Source organism: Rousettus aegyptiacus, unplaced genomic scaffold (genome assembly GCF_014176215.1).
Source record: "Rousettus aegyptiacus isolate mRouAeg1 unplaced genomic scaffold, mRouAeg1.p scaffold_m13_p_3, whole genome shotgun sequence".
In the NCBI taxonomy this organism is placed as follows: Eukaryota; Metazoa; Chordata; class Mammalia; order Chiroptera; family Pteropodidae; genus Rousettus; species Rousettus aegyptiacus.
Genome location: NW_023416306.1, coordinates 172,678,454 through 172,701,346, shown reverse-complemented (window position 1 = coordinate 172,701,346; position 22,893 = coordinate 172,678,454). Strand labels below are relative to the sequence as shown.

At 50.2% G+C, this 22,893-nt stretch overlaps 1 protein-coding gene and 1 pseudogene across 5 annotated transcripts in view; one reads left to right on the top strand and one right to left on the bottom strand.

Annotated features, from left to right (window-relative positions):
* The first annotated feature begins 2,373 nt into the window (after positions 1–2,373).
* CDC42BPB (CDC42 binding protein kinase beta) overlaps positions 2,374–22,893 on the top strand; it is an 88,088-nt gene continuing 67,568 nt past the window's right edge. For 3 of the 5 annotated variants that reach the window (XM_036238457.1, XM_036238456.1, XM_036238455.1), the window contains exon 1: positions 2,374–2,774. In XM_036238457.1, the coding sequence (XP_036094350.1) occupies positions 2,600–2,774 (175 nt within the window). In that variant the 5' untranslated portion in view covers positions 2,374–2,599. The remainder of the gene's footprint in view (positions 2,775–22,893) is intronic. The other 2 variants (XM_016165993.2, XM_036238454.1) reach the window with 1 other exon arrangement.
* On the bottom strand, positions 6,695–6,813 carry LOC118601310 (annotated as a pseudogene).

The window sequence follows — 22,893 nt, the reverse complement described above, 5'->3', positions numbered from 1 at the left end:
CCTCCCACTGCCTGGTTCCTGGATCCATGCTTCAGGCTGTGGGTGACCACACAACACAGTGCCTGCTGGGCTGGGGCATACACCTCCACCTGCGGGGCTGCAGACCTCCAGCTTCTCTCTCTGTGACACTCCTTTGTGACGCTGTCCTGAGCATTCCAGCTGCCTCGGTCTCCCCAGGCTCTCAGCTCCTCGGCTCTGCTCTCAGTTAGTCCACTGGCTCCACCTCAGTGCCCACTCCCTGGTGGGCAGTCACAGGGATCACCTCTTTTGTTTATGGTGTCTTGAGGATCATTGCCCTTTGACGCCTGATTCACAGTGTCATGAAAGTTTTGTGTATTTTGTGTGTGTGTGTGTGTGTGTGTGTGTGTATAAATTTACTGTTTTACCATCTCAGGGTGAACCTGGTCCCCATTACACCATCTTGGCTAGAAGCAAATGTTAATTTACATTTTAACACCGATGAGATTGAACATATTCTCACATTTATTCATCCTTTGTTTCCTCTTCTGTGTATTTCCTTGTGCAGATGATTTCCCCATTTTCTTTATTGATCCCTATTTGTCCTTGATTTGAAAGGGCACTTTGGAGTGCCAATGGCAAGATCCTTCCTCGCCTTGGTTTAAAAGAAGACATTTTATTGTTTTGTAAACCAGTCCTCCCCACTTCTCAATTTCTTTCCCTAACAGGGACCCTGGCTGTCAGTCTGAAGTCCCACCATCACGACCTGGGCTGGAAACTGTCAGCAAACTACAGCCAAGTGGGCCAAATCCAGCCCACTGCTTCTTTGAGGAAATAGTTTCACCGATGTGGAGCCCCGCTCATTTGTTTACATGTTGTCTACCACCGTTTTCATGCTATGAGGGTAGAGGCAGAGATGACATGGCCCACGAAGCCTGCGAATTTACTATCCGGCCCCTTGCAGATAAAATTTACCTGCTTCTGGTCTAAAGGAAAAGACAAGAAATTCTCCAGGTTTTAGTATAAAACATCCCAAAGAGGTTCCGTGATTGGCCTGGCCTCAGTCACCTGATGACCCCTGATCAGGGAGATGGAGAACTGACCAGCTGACCCTAGGTGACATAACTGCCCCCGCCCCCACCCCGGGTCACCCTGGTAGGATACCATGATAAGAGTGAGGCTGGAGCAAAGACACAGGGCGTGAGGAGAGGTGGGGAGAGGATGCCAGAAAAACACAGGACCGCCCAGCAAAGGGATAATGACTTTTGTCCAGAGTACGTGTTGTGGCTGCCGTATTGGAACTCGCCGTCTCCCAAACGTTTGTCAGGGCCAGGGGTGCGAGTCTCCTGTGGGCAGACGCGAGCTGCATAGGCAGATGTGAGCCACACGGCCAGGTTTACTTTTCCCTTCAATGCTGTCCCCCCCCTCACCTGTTCCAGCCTGTTGCTCTGCCCCTGTGGAAGTCTCCCCACCCCTTTCTCGGCTGGGGTTCCCACGGGCCCTGCACCCTCGCTCTGCGCTCTCACCCACACCAGAGCCCTCAGCGACCTCCCACGAGTCCCAGGCGGGCCCTCCTCTCCTGACGCCAAAGGTTTATTCGGGTAGGGGGTATCCTCCTGCCCCCGGCGCCCAAATAGACGACTATCTTCCTACAAGCGAGCAGTGACTCTGCAGGCAAACCCAGCCCGGACACAAACAGCCGTTCGCTTCCTACCGAATCGCCACCCTGAGACGTTTGTTTGTGGGAGGGGTCAGCAGGACAGTGGGATCGAGAGTGGCTGCGGCGCGCGCTTCGCGAATTCGCGGGGCGCTGGGTGGCCGGCGGGGCCGCCGCCTCTGCGGCAGGCGCGCTCCGTCCCGGCCTCGGCCTCCCGCCTGTCAAGTCGGAGGTGGGCCGCGTGGCGCTCGGACGAGCCGGGTTTTAAGACGGCCCGTGCTGCCGGCGAGGCCTCGACGGCGGCGGCAGCGGGGCGGGCCCGGCGAGCCTCGCGCCCCGCGGGGTCGAGGCCCGGGACGCGCGCGCGCGCAGGCGCGACCCCCGGCGCGGCGCCGGGCGCTCGCGCACGCCGCCCGGGCGCGCTCTGCGCACGCGCCGGCGCCGCAACCTCGGCGGCGCACTGGCCGCCCGCGCCCCGCCCGCGCCCGGCCGCCCTACGGCGAGCGGCGAGGCCCGATCCCGCCGGGAGCCGGGAGCCGGGAGCCGGCGCGGGGGCGGGGCGGCGCGCTGAGGTCAGCGCGGCGGCGGCCGGCCCCGCCGTGGTTGGCTGCGCCCGCGTCGGCCGCGCCCTGGTTGGCTGCGGGCCGCGGGGCTGGGCCGCCGGGTCGGGGCTGGGGCGCCGGCCGGGTCTGCGCAGCGCTCCGCGGCGGCCGGCGGCGGGCGGCGAGGAGGGCGCGGCCGCGGGCGGGGCTGAGGGCAGCGCGGCGGGGGCGAGGCGCCGAGCGGAGGGGGCCGGCCCATGGACCCGCGGGGCCCGGCGCCCCAGACGCTGCGCCGCCAGGACCGAGCCCAAGATGTCGGCCTAGGCCGGGGCGCGACGACGCGGACCGGGCGGCGACGAGGCGCCGCCGCTGCCGGGGCTCGCGGCCGCCGGGGCCCCGATCGCTCGCTCTGACGGACTGGCCGAGCGGGCCGCGCGGCACCATGTCGGCCAAGGTGCGGCTCAAGAAGCTGGAGCAGCTGCTCCTGGACGGGCCCTGGCGCAACGGCAGCGCCCTGAGCGTGGAGACGCTGCTCGACGTGCTCGTCTGCCTGTACACCGAGTGCAGCCACTCGGCCCTGCGCCGCGACAAGTACGTGGCCGAGTTCCTCGAGTGGGGTAAGTGCGCGCGGCGCGGGCGCGACCCCGGACCCCCGCGCGGCTCGCCCTCCTCGCCGCCGCCACCTCCGCGCTGCCCTCCGGCTTCCGTTCGGCCCGCCCCGTCACTGCCCCCAGACCCGCCGCCCCATCCCTCTCCCGCCGCCGCTGCGGGCGCTCCGGCCGCTTGCGGCTCCTCGGCCCTCCCTGCGCGCCTAGGCCCTCGCACGTCCGCGTTCGGCCGCGACGCCCCCTCATCCTGCCGGGGGGAGCCACATCCTCCGGTCCCCTCCCCTCCCCCTGTCGGGCCATCGCCCCTGCCGCTTCCTAGATCCATCCTCCGAGTCTGGATATCATTTCCTGCAGCGCTCGCTGGGATATCCGTCCCCCCACCCCCGTTCCCCGCTTTGGGGTACGGTCAGCGTCCAGGGCCCCCACCCCTGCTCTGCCGACCTGGGGCAGCCGCGGGTGCTTTTTTTGCGTCTGCCTTTCCCTCCGCCCGGTGGGCTCTCCCCGCCCCCGCCACCCGTATGCGTATCCCGGGAGCCTGGCTCTAACGGCTCCTCCTAGGTGACAGCTTGTCTACGTCCCCTTGGTGTCCAGGGCCTGAACACACCCTTTACTATTGCGCCTTCAAGGGAGTTTTAAGGTTAAAAACCTTACTCTGAATCCTCCTTGCAAGAGCAGATTGATTTTTTTCTTTGTAATTGCGCCAGACCCTTGTAATATTTTGGAGGTAGTAGGAACTGTCAGTACATGGAAGTCATTAAAATTTTTTTTTCCCTTTGCATGCCTTCTCTAGTTCATTCAAGGACTATACTGTTGTAACTGTTCACCAACTAATCTGTTATGCTTTATTAGGACACAAATTTGATTAAGCCATTTAATGATAGTTAAAATCCCAAAGACTGCTCCTAGCGTAAAGTGGAAGCTTTGGCTTCACCTCTCGCTAGGGTGGGCACCTTGTAAAGACCCCATACTCTTCTAAACCGACCTAGAAGGAAGATGCAGCGGTCACGTTCAGGCCAAACCTCCGAAAATGCTGTCCTTGGGTCATTTGTGTCATTGGACTAGGGCTGTGCAGTTTGAACCGGTAATTCCTGATCTGTGGGGCTGGAAAAGCTGACATTCTCATGAAGAAACAGACGGATGCATTCTGAAGCCAGGCCTCCTACTCTGCCACAAGGGTAACTGCAATTGGGATTTTGTTTACAAGTTAAAACTCAAGTGGCCATATTCTTTAGAGGGCTCCTGGGTTTTGCTCCGTAGTGAAACACTGACTGACATCTTGTGAGGGCAGCAGTGGAAGGCGGCCCAGAGCTCAGGACAGCCCGTCATGCTCTGTTTCCTTGGGGACCCCCAGTTTTGGCAATGTACAATATCAGCAAAACAGGAGTAATTGCTTCCTGGGTCCTTTATCAGTGACCTGGTTTCCAGCTGAATAATTCACTGACTTCACAGTTGCTTTGAAAGTGAGGTCCTTGGTGCCTCTTACCTCAGCCTTCTGAACGTTGTACTTGGCATTCCTTTCTGAGCGTTTGATCTTGAAATCCAGCGTTCCACACCAGGTTCAGCTCTGTGCACAGTCTGTGAGCAAAAGCGTGACTGGAAGGAGGAAGCTGGGGGAAGGTGGCTGGAGCCGTGACGGGCGGGCCGGTGGCCTCTGGCCTGGGAGCTGAGCTGTGCGGTGGCGGCGTGGGTTAGTGTGGAGGCTCAGTGCCCCGCAGACAGGTGGTCCCGGGCCACCACCAGGCGGGTCCAGCCAATGAATTGGAGGCTCTTCTCAGTGTGTATGGAGGTCTTTTGAGATTTATCCCTTCCCACATCTGAACAGGAGCTACGTGCTATTAAGATAGAAATGTTTTCAAAACTGTGTTCTGGCCCATTGGAAATTATGATTACAAATAAGTTAACATTATCCCGAGAACTCAGTTTGCCCAGGTGTAAACTCTGAGTTACAAAGAATGGACTTAAATTTAAGGTGACATTTTAATGAAATAGTATGTGTTAGAAGTAGCATTTGGTGTCGTGTGTGTAACTGCAGCACTGTGTTGCTAGTTAAGAGAGACGTGTGTTCGTTATTTGGTGCTACTTGAAATGCCGATTATTGAGATTGGAAGGCGTAAACTAGAATTGTTTGCAGAGCAGCATTAGGCGCCCTGATCACTTCTGCTAAGGGAGCGTGTGCAGGCTGTCAGGCTGTGGGTCGCTGAGTTCTCGGAGTCCCACTCTGTGTGATGTTTGAAACCTTGGATGTGTTGAGTCCTGTCGTGCAGACGCCGGTCCCTCCCCACCTTCCAAGTTGTGTAAGGTTCTAATGACATTTATGTGGAATTCTCGAAACGTAATGAGAAAAATAGCTGATTCAGCTCAGATTTGGAGACTTACTGGGCAGTCTTTGAGGAAATCTGGAAAGTATAGGTAACGATGTTTCTAGTTTTAAAAGAAGACTGCTACTGGCTGTTAATTTCCTTATTTCCACAGTGGTTGCATGGGACAAGAATCATCCTGGCCTTCCGTGTAGGTTTTCGTCTTTAATTTTCCCTTATGTTTATAGTTTCATTAGTTTCCTCTATTAAATCAGGGACCTTAATTTAAAGTCAGTGATACCATCCTTTGAATGTGTATTTCTTTAAGCTATTTTTAATGCAAATTTGATACCATTTGAAGCAGAGCCTATGAAACACGGAAATTTCTACAAGTAAAACAGCAGCAAATACGGGCAACTAAAATGAGATGAATTATTTTTCATATTTGTTATATAAAAATACTTTTCGATGTGTTAAATACATAACATGACTTAAATATTTATGGCTAGTGTTACATTTGGACAGAGCCAGTGTTTGAAGTCCCAGCCTGTTGGCCTTGGACGGACCGCAGTGGCCCTCCGCAGCGGCCCGTGTGGCCTGCACACAGGGCGGGCGGTCTGGGGCTCGCTGCTGGCGTCGGCACCCGGTGTGGGCATCCCGACTCCCAGTGGTGCCCATCTTCTCACTGGGACACGCGCTTCCTCTGTGAGGAATGGAAGAAATCGTCAAGCCTTCCGTTTAGCCCGCAACAACTTCTCACAGACCCGTCAGTGCCTTCTCGGAGTCCTCTGGCGTGAAGTCCCATGGGGATGCGCATTGCTGGGCGTGGGTGTGGCCACCACCGAATCCAGTCCGCTCAGCTTCACAGACGGTGCTCCATGTCCCAAGATACATTGGAATCTTAACGGTTTCTCCAGATGAGGGGTTTGCATAACATGGGAACACTTTTTTAAAATGACATTTAAAAAACAGATCTTTTGAATAATAAGATCTAAATGGTAGGGAAATATTGGGATTGCAAAATAAAGATTAGGTTAATGTAATTTAGATTTTATTAATTGCTATTTAAAATGCATGGTGACATGGAGCGCATGGCATGAGAGGAAACAATTGAAACCACCAAACGCTTCCTGCCCAGCCTTGCCTTTTCTCTCCTAAAACCTCTGCGCCGACAGTCAGCCTTTGAATGATGATAGTGTCTGTGTTAAATCCAGACTTTCAGTAAATAAAATTGGAGTTGGAGTGAGCTACCTGAGAAGTTAGTGATGCGCGGTGAATTGCTCTTCAAGCGAGTACGCGGATGCGTGTAGGTAAACACCTCGTGCTGCGCCAGGGCTGGCAGGTAGCTCCCTTTGCCCTGCCCCTGCCCCCTCCCGCGGCACCCGATGCCCTTGGCAGTGCCCTCCTGCCTGTGCTGGCTTCAGTGCTGGTAAACACACGAGCAAACAAGACTGTTAATTCCAAACTATATTAAATACAGAGAAGTATTGAGTGCTTTTCTTGGTAAAGAGGCGAAGAGTGTCTTTTGATTTTTTAAAAGATTTTTTAGGCAAGGCAACCCTTGGTTGACCTCACAGATTGCAAGGACCTTGTCAGCTTACAATCCATTATTTTTTATTTTTTTATTTTTTACGCCTGTAGCACCCGGTCTTGCTAGGTGGTCTCCCATCCAAGTACTAACCAGGCCCGACCCTGCTTAGCTTCTGAGATCAGAAGGGATCGGGTTCCTTCAGGGTGGGATGACCATAGACAGTGTCTTTTGAGACTAATAAAGTAAGAGTTTTGCTGGAAGAGGACAAATATTTTTAGTGTTTTTTTAATCAAAAAGGAGATAAAATTAAAGGAAATTTCAAATGAATTAAAAAAACCCAGCAACTGTGTATCACATCACTCTGCCCCGCATAATGGAATATGATAGCTTTTAGTCCCTGTTCCGAGTTTGTTTGATGCTTAGATTCTTAGAATGTTCCAGAATGACAGTGTGTTAAAGTTACCTTAAATTTGTGTGAGAAGGTCACTAATGAAAAGAGAAGAAAATACAGTTTTTACAGATTTAAAATCACAAGTATTTCGACAATGTGGACTTTATATGAACTTAAAATCTACCAGAGAAACAACTTTAAAATAAAAAACAAAATAGATAATACTACCTGTGAAATAAATGTCATACTTTACAGTATGATTTTAGACAATTTATATATAAGATTTTGTGTATTTAGGTTTTGGTCGATTTTATTGACTGGTAGGTAACTGGCAACAAAATTGTTTTTAGACTAAAACTTTGCAAAAAGGACCATTTATAATAGCCTTTGGATTTTGTAATCTGTAGGAAAGAATTCGAAATTCAGAGATAAATTTGAATTGAGTCATAAATTTCAGTTAAATTCAGTCTTGTATTTGAGCTTCTTTGGAGACACATGGAACTTATTCTAGGGGGAGTCCTAACAGCCCCGGGCTGATGGTGGCTGATGGTGGCTGATGGTGGCGGCAGGGGCTTGGGAAGTGCCGGGAATCACGTGGGCTGCCCTCCACCCTCATCCCCTCTTTGCCTGGGGGCGGGGCGGGGCGGGGGGGGGGGGCGGGACCAGGCTCTGTGGACATTGTCCTGACTCATTTCTGAGCACACAACCCTCCAGCAGGGTTCCTCGCCACTGGACCATGGTCAGCCTCAGGCCTCTTTGCAGCCGCCTGTTTTGAAATCCCTGTTGTACTGTAGCTTTTCCTTTCCCTCCCCGTGATCCCTGGTGATCGCTGGCCAAGCTGAAGCTCGAAGCCCTCTGACCTAAGTGCCCTTCTCACTTGCAGATTTAAATCCCTCTGCCAGATCGGTAGTCCAGTTGTACACACACTGCTTTTCATTTCGTCAATTCCCCTTTTCAGAAAATCTCCATGATGACTTCGTATTCTGTTGCCTTGAAAAAAATCAGGTCTGAAATCCCTGGTCCAATGTTAGAATTACAAATTGACCTAAAAAGACACACCTAACCTTTGTTTTGAAGTTGAAATTAACAGTACTTCTGACTATACCCTGTGGGGTGATTTTTGTTAAATGTAATATTTATTAAGGCATTTAGTTTTAAAAGTCAAGTAGTTCTACAGAGTTGTAATGCGAAATGGCAGGCCCTCTGCCAGCCTGCCCACTCCGGGTTCTAACTTTCATGAGCAGCCCCTCCTGACCCTTATTTTCTGGTGTGGTCATCTGACCCAGAGTCACATTCAGCTGCCAGTAACAGAGAACCAAATAACAGTGACTTAAGCAAAACAGTTTCTCTCGTGAAATCAGGGCGTCGGCAGTCCAGGGCTAGTAAGACATCTTCATCTCAATTTGTCGCCTGGGCCCTGTCCTGCCCTCAGCCCATCGTCTGATGGTGGCCGCCCCATCTGCCTCCCAGGAACGGGAAGAACCTTGCATATTGGTGGTGATTTGTTCAGCAATTCCTGCCTCGGATGTCGCATTTCTATATAGCATGTGTGTGCTGTTAATTTCTGATTTTTCCCTTTTAGACATTATCTCTTGACTTTTGTGAATACTTTTTATCACCCCCCATGCCCCAAACACATATCTCTTTCTCTCCTTTTTTTCCAAATATGGTTACATAATAATTTTTTTTAAATTGATATCATTCGTGTTCTCATTCAGTAACCATCTTAACAGCTAAGCCACATAGGACACAGCTAATTCCCTGTCTCAGTAAACCAGAGAAGTGGTGATCAAGAAATAATACAGACAAGCTGAAGGACCCATGTCCCCTTCCCCCCACCCCAGGAACACTAGGAATAAACAGAAGACCCCCAAAGCTCCCAGAGATAAAACGAGTCACATGGGGCTCGGGGATCACAGTGGTTTCGGGCTTCTTGTCGCCAGAAATGGAAGGTAGACAGCATTGGGACAGTGGCTTCACACTTCTGAGGAAAATGGGTGCAACACCCAGGCAAGCCGCCATTCAAGTGTCAGGGAAGAAAAGGTGTTTTCAGACAGGCAAGGTCTCAAAAAATCCATCTCTGACGAGCTCATTCTCACAAAGCCACTGGAAGATGTACTCCACCCGAAAGAGAAAGGCATGGCGTCCAGAAAGGGGGTTTCAACAGAGGGGGGAGAGACAGAAAAGAATTCCCGTGAGGCAGGAAGGGGAGCCCCGGGATGGCCGCTGAGTAGCAGGAGTGGAGGGCAGGTGGCCCGGAACGGACCGGGAAGACGAAAGGCGCCGCGAGGCATGAGAAGTGACAGACGACGGCAGGGCGGGCCGGGCCGGGCCGGGAGCCCCGCGCAGGGCCCGGGCGAGGTCCACCGGGACACCGGCCCCGCGCCGAAGGCCGAGTCCGTCTGCGTCCTCGCGGCCGCGTCCGGCCTCCCGTTACTCGGATGTCGGACCTTACGGCGCGCTCTGCTAACTTCCTTTTCTCCTGCTCCTTTCCACTTATATTATAATTTTATTTTCCTGGGTGAGGGCCTCAAATTTATCTTCTAGTTCTTTATTGAATTTTTATTTTTGCCATCACCTCTTTCATTTCTAAGTGTTTTTTCCTCTATTTCTTTTTCTAACATCCTGTTTTCGTTTCATGAAGGCAATACATTTTAAAAACATTTCTCGTTAATTTTTTTATTGAATTACGTGCGCGCATTTCTGTTTTGCAGACATGCTCTGTGTTTCCTGCGTCGTCTCTGTCTCTTCTGCCTCGTGTCCCGCCGATGACCGGCTGTCTCCCTAACTGCGAGCGAGCTGCTCGGAGACTGTGTGATGCAGACTTCCTCAGTGTCGGGCGTCACCGTCAGGAAGTGGGGTGGGGGCCGTGCCAGGCTGGGAGGGCACTGCCAGAAGTTGCTGAAGCAATTACTTCTCGTGGGCCCGTCGCCCCCCCCGGCGGGGGTGTCCGGTCCCCTGCCTGGGCCGTGCGGGCGGCGTGCCCTCTGCCTGGCCGCCAGCGTTCTGGGAAGCTGGGGCGAGGCGGGGCCGGCCCACGGGGTGGTGGCCGGGGTGGTGGCCGGCGGGAGAGGCCGCGTGTGGCCGCTTCTCCTGCAGACCTGCCGCCTGTCCCGTTTTCTGTCCGTCGCCGTTCGTCAGGCCTCCTGGGGTCTCGGCGCTGCTGGTCGCTCCGAGCCCTCTTCACACATGCTTGGCACACACAGCCGACTCCCGGTTTCCCAGCTTTGCTAAGTTAGACACGAGTCCGCTCGCGTTTCTCAGTGTGCGGAGTTAGGCGAGCTTTCCTAGGCTGCTCCCGTCTCCCGTCATCCATTCATTCAGGCGCTTCGAAGGATTCAAGACGTGCCAGGCCGTGGTGACATGGGCTCCAGAACGGGGCATGCAGCAGAGGCGAGAGACCAGACAGAACCCCCGGCCTCCCAGGGCTCATGGTGTCCATCGTGATCGTGGGCTGCCACTTTAGGAGGGCTTCCAGGGGGCTCAGGGGTAAGGTAGGTGTTCTGTGCTCCGGCCTTAACCGACGGACGCCCTAGTCTTCGTCTCTGTAGGAAGGCCGATGTGTGGGTAGTTTGGTTTGGTTTGGATGTACCGCCATTTCTGTTCTTACCCTGTTTTATTAGGGAGATTTTCCCATAAGTGGGAGAAGGAATGGGAATAAGGGCGGGGAAGGTTTTCTCTAGCAACAGCCCAGGGAGGGGGGGAGGGAGGGGGGAGGGTGGAACGCAGAATGAGGGGTGCCTGGAAGGTGCTTCCTCAGGTGGCCGGGGAGAGGGCTGGGGAGTGGCACTCCTGGGTGGGTCCAGGGCGATGCCAGGGTGTGCCTGTGGAGACTCGAAACATGGACGTGTTTGTAATGGGCTGTTTGTGACTCAGGGCCTGCGTGCATGAACTTCATCTTTCTTAAAGTGACATGCAGCCGATTTTGTTTCACTCTGAAGCTTTCGGTATATAGGAAGAAATCACTGGTTTAAAATAAACAGAATGAGAAACGTTTTTGCCACTCAGTTTTCCAAAAATGCTGATAACGAATGAAATGCAAAGGTAAATCAGCCTCCCCCTTACACCCAAACTACGTTTTAAGGTTCTATTGTACTTTACTGTCGTTCATGTGAAAGAATTGAATTGAAATCATTGAATTTCTCTTATTTTGTTTAAAAACTTTAAATCAGGGCCAAGTTTATTTTTTTTTTAACTTGAAATAGCATTTGTGTTGATTCTTCATTGTTGAGAAAGACATCGATTTCATAATTAATGGCCGTGCAGCAGTCATTAAAAAGTAGTTTTGCAGTTCCGTCACAGATGGGTTTGTTGCTTTTTAAACTAAGTATTTGAGATTTGACTGTTGAAAGGTGTTTACGTTCGTTAACAACCCGCCTTTCCTGCTGCCTTTGGAGTGAGCCTTGGGCCAGGTGGACGCAGTGGGGCCGCCGTGCGGAGCCTGTGTCGCCTGGGCCCACGCGAGCTGCGTAGTCGCCGGGAACGCGGTGTCCAGTTTCACCAGCCAGTCAAGGAGTCAGGGGCGGCGTTTATAGGAGAGTGTGTGTGAGCACAAGAAACGTTTCTCAAAACATCAGACATTACTGTGGCTTCATGTAACCGAAGTGATAAGCCTCGATATGTTTCCTTCTACAAATATTTAACTGTTTTTTCAAAAAGCAAGATTTTTGTTTATGAAGTGGTGATAATCTTTGCGAAGTAATACGTTCAGAGGGTTATTGAACCTAAACCGGTTGTTTATCAGCAATCTGAGAGAAACCTAAATTGAACTACACAGCTGATTAAGTTTATTAGTTTATTTTAGTGGGAAAGGTTTCTTCGCCATTTTCAATTACCAGATGGTTTCTTTTCTTTTACTCATTTTTTGTAATGCCTTTATTGAGATACAACTCATGTGCAATTTACCTGTTAAAACTGTATAATTCAGTGGTTTTAGTATATTTATAGACTCGCGCAGCCATCTCCACCATTTAGCTCCAGGACATTTTCATCACCTCAAAAAAAGTCCCTGTGCTCTTTAGCCGTCACCCCCAGCTCCCCCCTTCCTGCCGGCCCTAGGCAACCACTAATCCACTTATGTTATATTTGCCTGTTGTAGACGTTTCCTGTAAATAAAATCGTATAACATGTGGTCTCTCGTGTTTGTATTCTGTTCACTTACGATGTTTTTAAGGCCGTATCTGTATTTCATTTGTTTCTCTTGTTGAATCTTATCCCATTGTATGGATCGTCCACATTTTGTTCATCGGTTGATGGACACTTGGTGGCGTCTGCCTTTAGGCTGTTGTGACTAATGCCGCTGTGAACATTCATGTGTAAGTTTCTGTGTGGACAGATGTTTTCATTTTTCTCGGGCGTACACCTGGGAATGGAGTCGCTGGGTCGTTCATCCGTGTCGAGCGTTTTGAGGAACTGGCAGCTTGTTTTCCGTAGCAGCGATGCCAGTTCCCATTCCCACCAGCCCAGGTCCGGGTCTGGTCTCTTCACGTCCTCACCGGCACTTCTCACTGTTTGTCTTTTTTATTCTAGCCATCCTGCTAGGCGCGAAGTGCTCTCTCACTGTGGGTTTAATTTGCTTTTCCTTAACGGCCAGTGACGTTGAGCATCTTTTCATGTGCTTATTGGTCATCCATTTGTGTGCCGTTGTAGAAATGTCTGTTCAAGTTTTTTGTCCATTTTTTAGCTGCGTTTTTTCTTTGTTGAGTTTTGCGAGTTCTTTATATATTCTAGATACAGGTCCTTCATCAAATGTAGGATTTGCAGATATTTTATCCTGTTTTATGGGTTGTCGTTTCACTTTCTTGATGGTTTCCTTTGAAGCAAAAACATTTTTAATTTTGATGAAGTCCAGTTAAACTTTTCTTTTGTCGTTTCTGATGTCGAACCTAAGACTCCATTGGCAAGTCCAAGGTCACGAAGGTTATACTTGGGTTTTCTTCTGAGATTTCATCATGTTAGCCCTAACATTTGGGTCTGTGGTCATTTTGACTCAGTTTTTATGTGTGGTGTGGATTAGGGGGTCCACACATTCCTTTCCACGGCCGCCCTGTTGTCCCGGCGCCGTTGGTGGAGGAGACTGTTTCCCCCGTTGAACAGTCTCGGCCGCCTTGCCAGGGCTCAGGACAGAGCCGTCAGTTCTCCTGTCGGCACGTGTGTGTCGGTCCTCATGCCCGGACGACCCTGCCTCGGGGACTGTTGCTTTGCAGTAGCTTTTGATCCAGGAAGTGTGAATCCTCCAACTTTGTTCTTTTTCAAGATTGTCTTGGCTATCCCGAGTTCCTCCAATTTCCATACACGTTTTAGAGTCAGTCGTCAGAACCCAGATGGGGTTTTTGTAGGGATTGCACTGACTGTACATCAGTCTGGGGAGTCTCGCCATTTTAACAGCATTGTCTTTCTATCTGTGAATACAATACCTCTTTCCATTTATTTATAGCTCTTAATTTTTTTCAAAAATGTTTTGTAGTATTCAGAGTTAAACTCATTTGTTTTTACTTTTTTATTGTAAAATGTGCATGTCAAAATTTTCCATTTTAACTATTCAGTAGCATTAATTACAAAGCAGAGTATAAGATATGTACTTAATGTATCTTTTTAATGGAATTGTTTTCCTACTCTTGTTTTTGGGTTATTTATTGCAAATGTGTACAGCCAGTTGCTTTTTTATATTGATCTTGTATTCTGCAAACTCAATGACCTTGTTTATTACTTCTAATAATTTTTTAATGGATTCCTTAGGATTTTTATATATAAAATCATGTCACCATTGAATAGAGATAGTTTTGCTTCTTCCTTTCCAAATTGGATGCCTCTTATTTCTTTTTGTTTTCTGATTGCTAGACCCTCTGGCACAGTATGGAACAGAGTGGACGTTCTCGTCTTCCTGGCCTTCGGAGGGAACATCCCGACTTTCATGATTGAGTGGGCTGTCTGCTGTGAGCTTTCATGGATCCCTTTTGCTAGGTTGAGGGAGTGGCCTTCTGTTAGATTTTTGTCGACTGTTTTTTTCTGCATCCATCAAGATAAACATGCGGCTTTTGTTTTTTATTCTGTTGATGTCATGTATTACATTAATTGATTTTTGTATGTTGAACCAACCTTGCATTCCTGGGATAAATCCCGCTTGGTCATGGTGTACAGTTCTTTTTCTATGTTGCTGGATTAGGTTCGCTAGCACTTTGTTGAGGATTTTTGCATGTATCTTCTTAAGAGATGCTGGTTTGTAGTTTTTTCTTTCCTTGTATGTCTTTGTCTGGTTGGTATCAGGGTAGTATTGGCCTTATAGTCTATGTTAGGAAGTGTTCTCTCTTCAATTTTTTGAGTTTGTAAAAAATTAGTATTAATTCTTTAAGTGTTAAAATTAGAACGTAAATCACAGAAATCGCATTAGGCCAGTACTATTTTAGATAGTCTTAAAAATTATAAAAATAATATGTACTAATTAAATAAATTTAAGTGGTACAGAAGAGTCTGCCATAGAAAGTAAGAGTCTTCCTCCCACCAGTCGTATTATAAAATCTTACTTCTTCCTTTTAATTTAAGAGCGTATTCTAGACATTAAAGTTAAATCTTGATTTTTGAAAGATAATTTAATATCAAAAAGTATATTTCTATTCATAATCACCTAAAATATTTATGAGAAATTAATGTTGAAATGTGACTATTGCATGTATCGAGTATTGTGATTTTTGTCTTCGATGGTTTTTATTGGTTGTTAATGCACATGGTGCTCTTCAGTCACTCGTGTGTTCCCAGAGTCAAGTGCATTTAGCTGTGACACTTTATTCTCTAACCGTGGGTAGCCTCTTGTATTCATGTGGTATTTATTTTTAGTTGATATATTTTCAATTGAGGAATAAATAGTTTGTAGTTAGCCTGTGGTGTTAACTTTTGTATGTTATCTTTGGAATATTTTGGTATCAGAATTATGATAGAGTTCCATGAAAAATTACAACACTTCAGTCTTGTGTTCAAGGACACTTTACAGAATGAAGTTTTATAGTACTCATTTATAACACGACCTGAATAAAATGCCTTCGAGTGGAGGATATTCTTAGACAAGTTTCAGACTTTTTTCCGAAGTTAGTATTTTGTTGGGTTGTCTCTGTCTTTTGGTTGATTTTATAATTAATACTCTCTTAGAAACACCATCCATTCTATCAGTAATTTTTGTTTTTTATTAATCTGGAGTTTTATATAGTCATTTAATTTTCTTTTACCTGTGGACATGTCATTTTTAAATTCATCTTCACTTAAGAGTTAATTAGGGGAATTATAAAACAAAAAGGTAAAACAAAAGACAAAAACTAAAATAAACAGAGGGGAATCACCATGTTCTGTATTTTGAAGCTTTCCGCATTTCTATTACGTGCCTCGACTGCAGGGGAGTCTTCCTTCCACTTTTTTTGTCTGAATTAGTTGTAAGAATTGGAAACTAGTAAATAGCATTTTTCCCGTTATGGTTATGTAACTTATTCACTTTGAAACTGAGTGATTGGACCCAGAGACAGGCGCCTGTCCTGTGACTTGGGAGGAGCCCTTGGACCCCAGGGCTGAGAGCTCCCAGACTTCCTTCCTGACTTCCTTCGCTGTTCCTTAGGCCCACATCGCTCTTTCTTGGGTCCTTTTGTGAGGATTGGCCACAGTTTTCTCGGGGTGGGGGTGGGGGTGGGGTTGTGTACCGTGCACATGTGCGCACACGTGTGTGCGTAGGGACCGTTTTCCCTCATGCAGGAACCAGAGGTGGTAATCTTTCCAAGGTTATCAATAAGAATGACTTATTGTGTCTTCACTTTATCTGTAATCAGCGTTTGGAATCCTGGGGTTGAAACATCTCCCTCTGGAAGAAGATACTGCTTCGTGGTCAGGATGAGGCGGCTGGTGGTGGGCAGTATGTGGCTGTCATTTTCTCTCTTCCCGAGGATGCTAATTAGACATTTTTAAAGTTTTCTTCTCCCTGATTTATCTATTTCCTCTGCAGTCAGTTCTTTGTTCCCCTTGGAACTTTTTTTAAAAATGATTTTCCATCAAAGATTCTTCTAACAAAGATTATCTAGAAAACTTCCCTACAAAGAACATGGAACTAGTGTTTGTCCCTATTGAATTGCATACTGCTAGGTTCTCGGTTGGTCAGATTTTATAGCTTTTCTTTTCCAGTAGCATTTTCATAACAGTTGGTTTATAATATAAATAAAACGTCATTTACTAGTAAAAAAACCTTTAAAAATCCATGCCGTTTTCAGTTATTCATGTCACAGTACTATCCACACCCCTTTTCTCATGGCTTATTTTTTTCCTACTGTGGTCATTCTTGTTATCGACTGTATTACACCTTTAATCATACTTTAAATATTACGCTTCTCATCTGAGGAAAATATTCTGGTAAAACGAACATAGACAAGTGAACTCAGTGTTCCGAAGGATAACGTCCGGGGCGGAGGAGTTCGCTTCCGCCGGCAGAAGCGCGCTCGGCCCGCAGGGGCCCCCGGCGGTCCGGGTGGCTCGGCCGCGGCGCTGCTGTGCCCGCGTTTCAGCTCCGGCACCCGCCTGCGATGCCGAATGCCGAAACCATTGGTCACGTCAGCTTCGCAGCGTTTGTCCCAAAGTTTTTACTGGCTCATAAAACTGCTTTATGACCCAGAAGGAATGCCAGCGATAGAACAAACTCATACGGGACAAACGGTGCGCGCCGCCGCCGGCCGAGCGCAGACGCGCGTCCCGCGAGGGGGGCCGCCCTGCGTCTGCGCCGGAGCCCGTCTCCCCGGTGAGTATCGGGGGAAGAAACGCCTTTGCAGAAAGTGTCCGGCCGAGGAGCCCGCGTCGCGCCTCCGGCTGCCCTGCGTTCAGGCGTCGTGAGCGGATGAGCCCAGATATGAAGATGTCACTGCTCCTTCTTTGGCGTGGCTTGAATTTTTCATATGTTGATCTTCTTTATTTTCACAATCAGTATTAACAAAAGTGACACTAGTTGGTAATATTTCCTACTCTAAATTAAATTTTTTTAATTGTAGGAGATGTCAAACATTAAAAGGTAGAGCGCATAGAATAAGGAACCCCTCTTGTTTTGGTCACTCAGCTTCAACAGGTGTCAAATCATGGTCATTTTTATTTTTACTTTTTTATCGCTCACTTCCCCCCCAAAAAAAAAGATTATTTTGAGGCAAATCCTAGACATCTGTCATCGCATTTGTAAATGTTTTCATGTATACCTCAAGAAAATAAGGCCTTTCTTTGAAAACATAGTCATGATGACATTACGACGTTGAAAAAATAACAGTAATTCCTCAGTACAGTCAACTAGGCAGTCGCGGTTCAAAGTTCCTCCCTGTGTTGTTTTTAGTCGATTTGTCCTTTGGGAGCCAAAACAAAGTCCGCACGCGGTGTGGGGATTGCACGCTCGAACCCGAGCCTCCCAGTCTCTCTAACCCCAGGGGCGGCTTCTCCCTCTTTTAGTCCATTTTTTTTTTGCGGTTTGCTTACTGAAAGAACCAGGTCATTTGTCCTGTCTTGCTTGTACCATTTTAACTTACTTTTTTGGTGTTTTCCTAAGTGGAAAAATTTGGCTTTTTACAAATCATTCCTATTCTCTTGGCTCAATACCTTTTGTGGGAAATAGCTATTTGGGAATTAAATTTGTTGTAAAAAATTAGGTATCTATTTCATTTGAAATGGTTTATTTTTTCTTTTTCTTTTTTTAAATATCGTTGAGAGGCGTACGTTCTCTCGCAGTACCTGACTTAAGATCCTGGGTGTGGGCTGGGTGCCGGGTCAGCTGTGACTGAGGACAGTGATTCAGGTCCCCGGTGGTGACTCAAGGGCTTCGGGGTGGGGTCTATTGCTGCCTCCCTTCCCTGGATGGGCGGAGGCCCCTGGGCCCCGCGGTGGCACCCCGCCTTCCCTCCTCAGGCCCATGCGTCTGATTCACCTCCCCGGGCCCTCCCCGTGGGGCTTAGCAACGAACATGGCCCACCTCAAGAGTCGATTAACGTTCAGCTAAAATCCCTCCTTTCCCCATGCTTCACATCGACTCGGTTAGGTTTTCCCTGTTAACCTGAGAACTCTTCACACTAGGGAAACCAGCCCCTTTCCCATCGTTTTTCTTAGTGTGCCTGTCGTCAGCACCTGCTGGTTCCCGGTCGGTCACTGGTGGGCGTGTGTGGCCCCGGGCCCGAGGGCGCAAGTGCGTCCCCTTCCCAGCCGGACGTCTCGCTCCCCTTTCTGACTGACAGGCCCCCTTCCTCTGCGGGATCGTCCTGTTTCCGTGCGGGGGTCAGCTGGCTGGTCGCTCCCACGTGCTGCGTCTGACAGCCGGTGCGCCCTGCCCGCCGTGGAGGAGGCCAGTGCTGCCGGCCCTCTGCGGGGACAACGGAAGGGCCTCTGCGGCCGCCCCTGCCCTGCGCCCTGCCCTGCGCCCTGCCCTGCGCCCTCGCGTCCTCCCCTCGCCAGGTGCCCGCGGGGCGGCGGCCTCTCAGCCTTCCTCAGACACTCGTCACCTCACTGTCGCCACGAAGCCCGCAGAGGTTCAGACGCAGGGCCGTGGTTTCAGTGCGCCTGGATTGGTGCGTCTCTTGTCATAGGGAAGTCGTGGTCACCCCCAGAGCTGCTTTCTGACGCTGGGGTTCGCGTCTGCCGGGGTGGACGGGGCTGGGAGTGTGGTCTGTGCTGTAGGAGGTGGGGACTCCGAGTGGGGATCAGAGACGGCCCGAGACGTCGGGGGGGCCAAGGAGAAGTGAAAGAGGTGGCATCGGCTCGCCGGCCCTTCGGGTGAGTGAGAAGCACCCCACCACTCTGAGCACCCGGGGCGCCCGCCCGGCGACCTCGCCGCGGAGGCACAGTCACGTGCGTGTCCAGCCTGCACAGCCAGCAGGTGCCTCGGGGGGCCCCGGGGGACACTGGGCTTCCGTCCTGTTCCCCTCACAACGCACGTAATGGGAGGCGGGTCTCACCTGGATCGACCTTAGCGAGGACTCTAAAATGTGGCCTTAAATTTTTGATGGGTTTAGTTGGACTCAGGAAAACGAGTGTGGACTCGCCCGCGTCCGGGTGGTGCCGTGTCCTCGCGGGCGTGCGGCGCTTCCTGCCCCTCCCCCGTCCCGCTCCGGAAAGTCGCCCGCAGACCAGGCCGGGGCAAGGCTGGGCGTCCGAGGAGGTGGCGGGGCGCGCCAGCTCCCGCGAGGCCTGCGGCAGCGGCCGAGTGTGGCGTGTGCCGGCAGAGTCACGCAGTCACTGGGTCGCAGGACAGTCTGGACACAACGCGGCCTCTGCGATCACGTACAGTGGTGACGTGCCGCCTCCATCCTTGCCGAAGGTCTGGTTTAAGGAGAAGTGGCCTCGACGTGCACATGCAGATTTCGCAAAGCCGGGTGTCCTGTTTCGAAGTGTTAAACCTTTGCCCACCGGTCGATACAATCCTATTGATTCGTGGAACGTTCTTGCCGTTTGCCTGGTGTTTCGTGTGTGTCGCCTCTAGTGGAGAGAGGACCGGCTCACCCACGGCCGGACGAAACCGGAGAGACGCTCGGAGTCGCGCGGGAAACAGCGCCCTTCCTTCCTGCGTGTCGATGTGTTTATCGCGTGGACAGTGACCAAAGGGAAAAGATCCGAGAGGACGTTGACTCTTCTTCCCGCCGCCGCGTCTGCATTATTTTCCTGTGCGTTTCATTTCCTTTGTGCTGACATTTTGGTATTAGAATGAAACCATATCAAGCACAGAGAGTTTGTTTTCTTATTTTAAAAAACGTGTCTCAGAAATGCATGAGCTGGCCGGCTGGATAGCGTGGCCCGCCGTGGGGTGTGGACGGCGTGGCCTCCAGTTTGCACAGACTCAGGTGCCGACTGACCTTCCAGTACATATCAGGACGCGCGAAGCCGTTCTTCTCGAATCCAGATCGGCGCGGGCCTCCCCGAGGCCAAAGCGGGTGACACTGCGCCCGGGTGTCCACTGGCCCTCCTGTCGGGGTGAGGCCGGGCTGCTCCCCGTTTCTCCTTTCCGGGAGGACAGCGGGTGTGTCGCCGTGGTTCAGAGGCGATGGCTGTGAGAGTCATCAAACGTCGCACGGCTGAGCGGGCCGCTGTCGCTGTTGGAACGCTGGAGCCTGCAGCCGGGCTTTCTCTGTGGTCTCGGGTGTCTGGCACAGGATTAGGTTCTAGAAGGTTTATATAGTTTTGGTAGAAAGTTTGTGTTTTTTTCCCCTTCCAGAGACATTTATTCCTCATGGGGAAAGACAAAGCTAGTCACTAAATACAGTGGAAGCTTGGAGGAGTTGGGGATAGGAGAGGGTCACCCACAAAGCGTCACCGGTGGTCAGACCCGGGTCATTCACTGCGTGGCTCTGGGCGGTTGCCATGGACATTGATGAAGATGGTTTACATGCAGAGTTTAGGAGCTTGGAAATGCTCCTAGTCTCAGGATGTATGCTAGAATTTTTTTTTTTAATCTCTGGCATAAATTTGCTTTTCTGATGTTCTGCGGTCCAGTGTGTTTAAAAAATAACAGTGCCGTTAAACAACTGCACGTACTTGTGTTCAGATAGAAGAGTACGGCCCCGCGGACAGGTCACGAGCACGGGGACAGGGAAGGCGCGGGACGGCATCGGGAGAGCCTAGCTGGGTCAGCGTCCGAGGATCCAGGGGGCAGGCCTGCGAGGTCGGGGCCCGGTACTTGGTCTCCACGGGGCGGGCAGGGAGCGGTCCCCTGCTGAGGGCCCAGGTGCCCGTGGGAGAGAGTGAGGAAAGAGATGGCTGGGCGGGGCTTGCCAGGCTGTGTCCCCGGAGCGCGCCAGAGGAGTGGGTGAGCGGCCTCGCAGCAGCTGTGCAGGGCTGACACCAGGGGCCGTCCCCGGCGGACAGGCGTGTGTCCTCGTGACAGTGTTTTGTGGGACGAGAAAGGGGGTGGGGGGCACAGTGAGTCTTGCTGTGACAGGTGCATGATCACAGCATGATTGTCATGGCTCTGTGTAGTGACACAGTGCGCGCTGTGCTCAGGGTTTATGGCCACCGTCCCCTCTAATCCTCCCGACATCCCTCAATCCTGGGGCCATCCTAATCCACGAGCGAGGCAAGCGTCTGCAGCTCGAGCAGGGCGGCTAGGCCTGGCTCAGGGGCCTGCTCCCAGCCACGGTTTCTCTTGCCGCATTTCAGTAATTTCTTTAAATATCTTTAACACCTTTTGAATAAATTCACGAATGAATCGTGTGCCCAAGCAGGCCTCGTCGTGACCGCTCCCTGGCCCCCTATGTCCATAACCCCCTCCTTGAGTAGCAAGCACTGTTGTGAGCCATGTCACAGGCAATTTATACCTATTTTTTTAAGTTTATTGTTTTGAAATGTACCATTCAGTGAATTTTAGTGTATTCAAGTTGTGCAACTGTTAGAATTCCAGAATGTTTCACCCCGCTTCAGAAACGCCCTGCGCCCCTGAGCAGTGGCTCCCATCACCGCCGCCCCAGCCCTGGCAACCACTGATCTCCTTTCCGTCTCTGTGGACTTGCCTCTTCTGGATGTTTGATGTAGACAGGGTGCACACTGTGTGACCGGCGTGTTTGTAAGACGCGTGTTTGTAGCTTAATAATGCTCCATTGTATGGATATACTACGTTCTGCTTATTCATTCATCAGCTGATAGACATTTGATTGTTTCTGGTTTTTGGCTGCTGTGAACATTTGTGTACAAGTTTTTGTGTAGAGGTCGGTTTCATTTCTACCCCACCGGAGTGGAGTTGCTGAGGTGTGTAACTGTGTTGAGCATGTTGAGGAACCAGCGAGTAGACTGTTTTCCTAAGTGACTGCATCATTTACAATCACTAGGCACATGTGAGGGTTCCCGCTTCTCCAGCTCCTTGCCAACACGTCTGGTCTTTACTCTGCCCGTCCTGGTGGGTATGACGTGGCAACTCATTGCGGTTTTGATTTGCATTTCTCTGATGGCTAATAACATTGAGCATTTTTTCATGTGTTTTTTAGCTATTATGTATCTTTTTTTGAGAAATGTCTGTTCAGATCCTTTACCTATTTTTTTCATTGGTTATTTGTCTTTTTGTTAGTGAGTTATAAGAGTCTTCATACATTTTGAATGGAGGCCCCTTATCAGATGTATGAATTTGCATATGTTTGCAAATTAACACATATTTTCTCCATTCTGTGACTTGTCATTTCATTTTCTTAGTGGTATCCTTTGAAGCACAAACATTTTCTCTTTGATAAAGACCAATTAAAAAAATTTTTCTTGTGCTTTTGGTTTGATATTTAAGAATCCCTTGCCTAGCCCTAGGTCACGAAGATTCATACCTGTGTTTTCTTTTAGGAGTGTTAATAGTTTTAGCTCTTTTAGGTCTTCGTGATCCATTTTGAGTTCATTTTTGTACGTGGGATGAGGTAGGGGTCCACATTCATCCTTTGGCATGTAGACGTCCAGTTGTCCCAGCGCTGCTGTTGAAGACTCGGCTGAGTTACCGTGGAGTTGTACCTGGCTTTGAACTTCACGCAGCGGAGTCGCGCTGCGTTTTTGGTGTCTGGTTTCCTTAGCTTCGCACGGTTGCCTCGCGGCTCGTCAGCGCGCCGTGTGGCTGTCGTTCCCGCGCCTGACGCTGGTCCCCTGTGCATGGGGCCCGCAGGTTACCGCCCCTTCTCCTGTGAGCCAGCGTTCAGGTTGTAATCGGATTTGATGATTATGAGTTAAGCTGCCCCGGGCACTCCTGTGTCTGGTGGACACAGCGGGGTTGCAGGTACACGTGTGTTAGCTTAAGAGATACGCACAAATGAGGACTGGAAGGGTGGTAAATGTTCCGTTTAGAGGAGAGCAAAAAAATTGTTTACTGGGATTATCAGTGTTCAAAGAATGAGTGACACGATCGACCTTTAACTAAAATGCTACCGGCACCATGAGCGTTAGCTGGTTCCTTGGGAGATGTGC